At 68.9% G+C, this 1530-nt stretch overlaps 1 protein-coding gene across 1 annotated transcript in view; it reads left to right on the forward strand.

The window, feature by feature from the left end:
* Positions 1-120: 120 nt before the first annotated feature.
* The window catches only part of LOC105003901 (WD repeat-containing protein 90-like), a gene marked incomplete at its 3' end in the record, with an annotated part of 5481 nt that continues 4071 nt past the window's right edge, over positions 121-1530 (forward strand). Inside the window, exons 1-4 of the mRNA XM_010861341.1 lie at positions 121-375; positions 555-729; positions 843-973; positions 1079-1414. Coding sequence (XP_010859643.1) covers positions 193-375; positions 555-729; positions 843-973; positions 1079-1414 — 825 coding nt within the window. The remainder of the gene's footprint in view (positions 376-554; positions 730-842; positions 974-1078; positions 1415-1530) is intronic.

Raw genomic sequence — 1530 nt, forward strand, 5'->3', positions numbered from 1 at the left:
GAGGGGCCTTCACCCAGGCCTCGTGGGGGACCTGGGGAGGGGCCTTCACCCAGGCCTCGTGGGGGACCTGGGGAGGGGCCTTCACCCAGGCCTCGTGGGGGACCTCTGGAGGTTGGGACAGTGAGTTTGTGTCACGTGGCAGGGCTGGGGCCTGGCCGACTCCAGGGGGAGGCGGATGCTCTCCAGAGCCACATGGCTAGGCTGTGTTCCTCCTTGGCCGTGGGCCTCAGGCAGGCTGGTGGCTCCTCACAGGTGAACGACGTGGCCTTCAGCCCCAACGAGTCCCACTGCGCCACGTGCAGTGATGACGGGAGCGTGAGGGTGTGGTGCGTGGCTAGCACGGAGCTGCTGATCCAGTTCCAGGTGCTCAGCCAGGTACTCAGCGGGGCTGGGGGCACGCCCGGGGCTGGGGGTATATCCGGGTCGAGCCCGGGCCAGGTCCCCGCTGGCCTGGCCTCTTGCAGGCCCCACGGCCTTCCTCCGGCCTTGGTGTCTGGCTGGGCCCGGGCCCCGCCCCTCCGGGGGTCCTGACGATTTCCGCTGGTGGTCCCCAGAGCTGCCTCTGCCTGGCTTGGAGCCCCCCGTCATGCGGACACCCAGAAGAGGAGCACGTGGCAGCGGGCTACAGCGACGGGACTCTGCGGGTCTTCAGCATCACGCGCTCGGCCGTAGAGCTCAAGATGTGCCCGCACGCGGCTGCACTCAGGGCCCTTGCCTTCTCCGCTGACGGTGAGGCTGGGCTCCCGGGGGCGGCATGGCTCTGTGGCTCTGCCTGGTCCAGGTCGCGCCTTTGGGCTGAAGGCCGGGCGCACACGTGACAGCAGAGGGTCTGCCTGGCCCAGGTCAGACCATCATCTCTGGAGACAAGGACGGGCTCGTGGCCGTGAGCCGCCTGCGCACAGGGATGACCTTCCGGGTGCTGAGTGACCATCGCGGCGCCCCCATCTGCACTCTGCAGAGCACGAGGAAGGAGGTGACATGGTTGGTCCTTCCTGGGTGGGGCTCGCACAGGCTGGGGTGCTGGCAGGACGGGGTGGGAGAACAGGGCAGGCAGCACCACCAGCCCTTGTTCCCCCAGTGTGGAGACTTTGGGGCAGAGGGCACGGACCTGTGGCTGGCCGCCAGTGGGGACCAGCGAGTCAGCGTGTGGGCCTCTGACTGGCTGCGGGACCACTGTGAGCTCGTGGATTGGTTGAGCTTCCCAGCACCCGGCCTAACAGAGGTAAGAGTCCCGGCGGCCCCGTGGGCGCAGTGCCCCCGGCTCCCACCCTGCACTGTGCCCCCACAGGTTCCCGGCTGCTTGCCACCCTCGCTCGCTGCCTTCTGCCCCTGGGACCCAGCGGTGCTGGTGTGTGCAGGTCTCGGCGTGTACCCTGAGGTGGTCTTCTACAGCCTCCGCCAGAAGCAGGCACGTGTACCTCGCCGTGGTCCTGGGAGCCTGAGGGACCCAGGGCTGGGGAGGGACAGGTCTCAGGGCCAGGGGCCCCTCCCCCAGAGCCTCATGCTTGCTGCCCGCAGGTGGTGGAGAAG

The sequence above is a fragment of the Bison bison genome, unplaced genomic scaffold (genome assembly GCF_000754665.1).
Source record: "Bison bison bison isolate TAMUID 2011002044 unplaced genomic scaffold, Bison_UMD1.0 scf7180017857765, whole genome shotgun sequence".
Classification (NCBI taxonomy): Eukaryota; Metazoa; Chordata; class Mammalia; order Artiodactyla; family Bovidae; genus Bison; species Bison bison.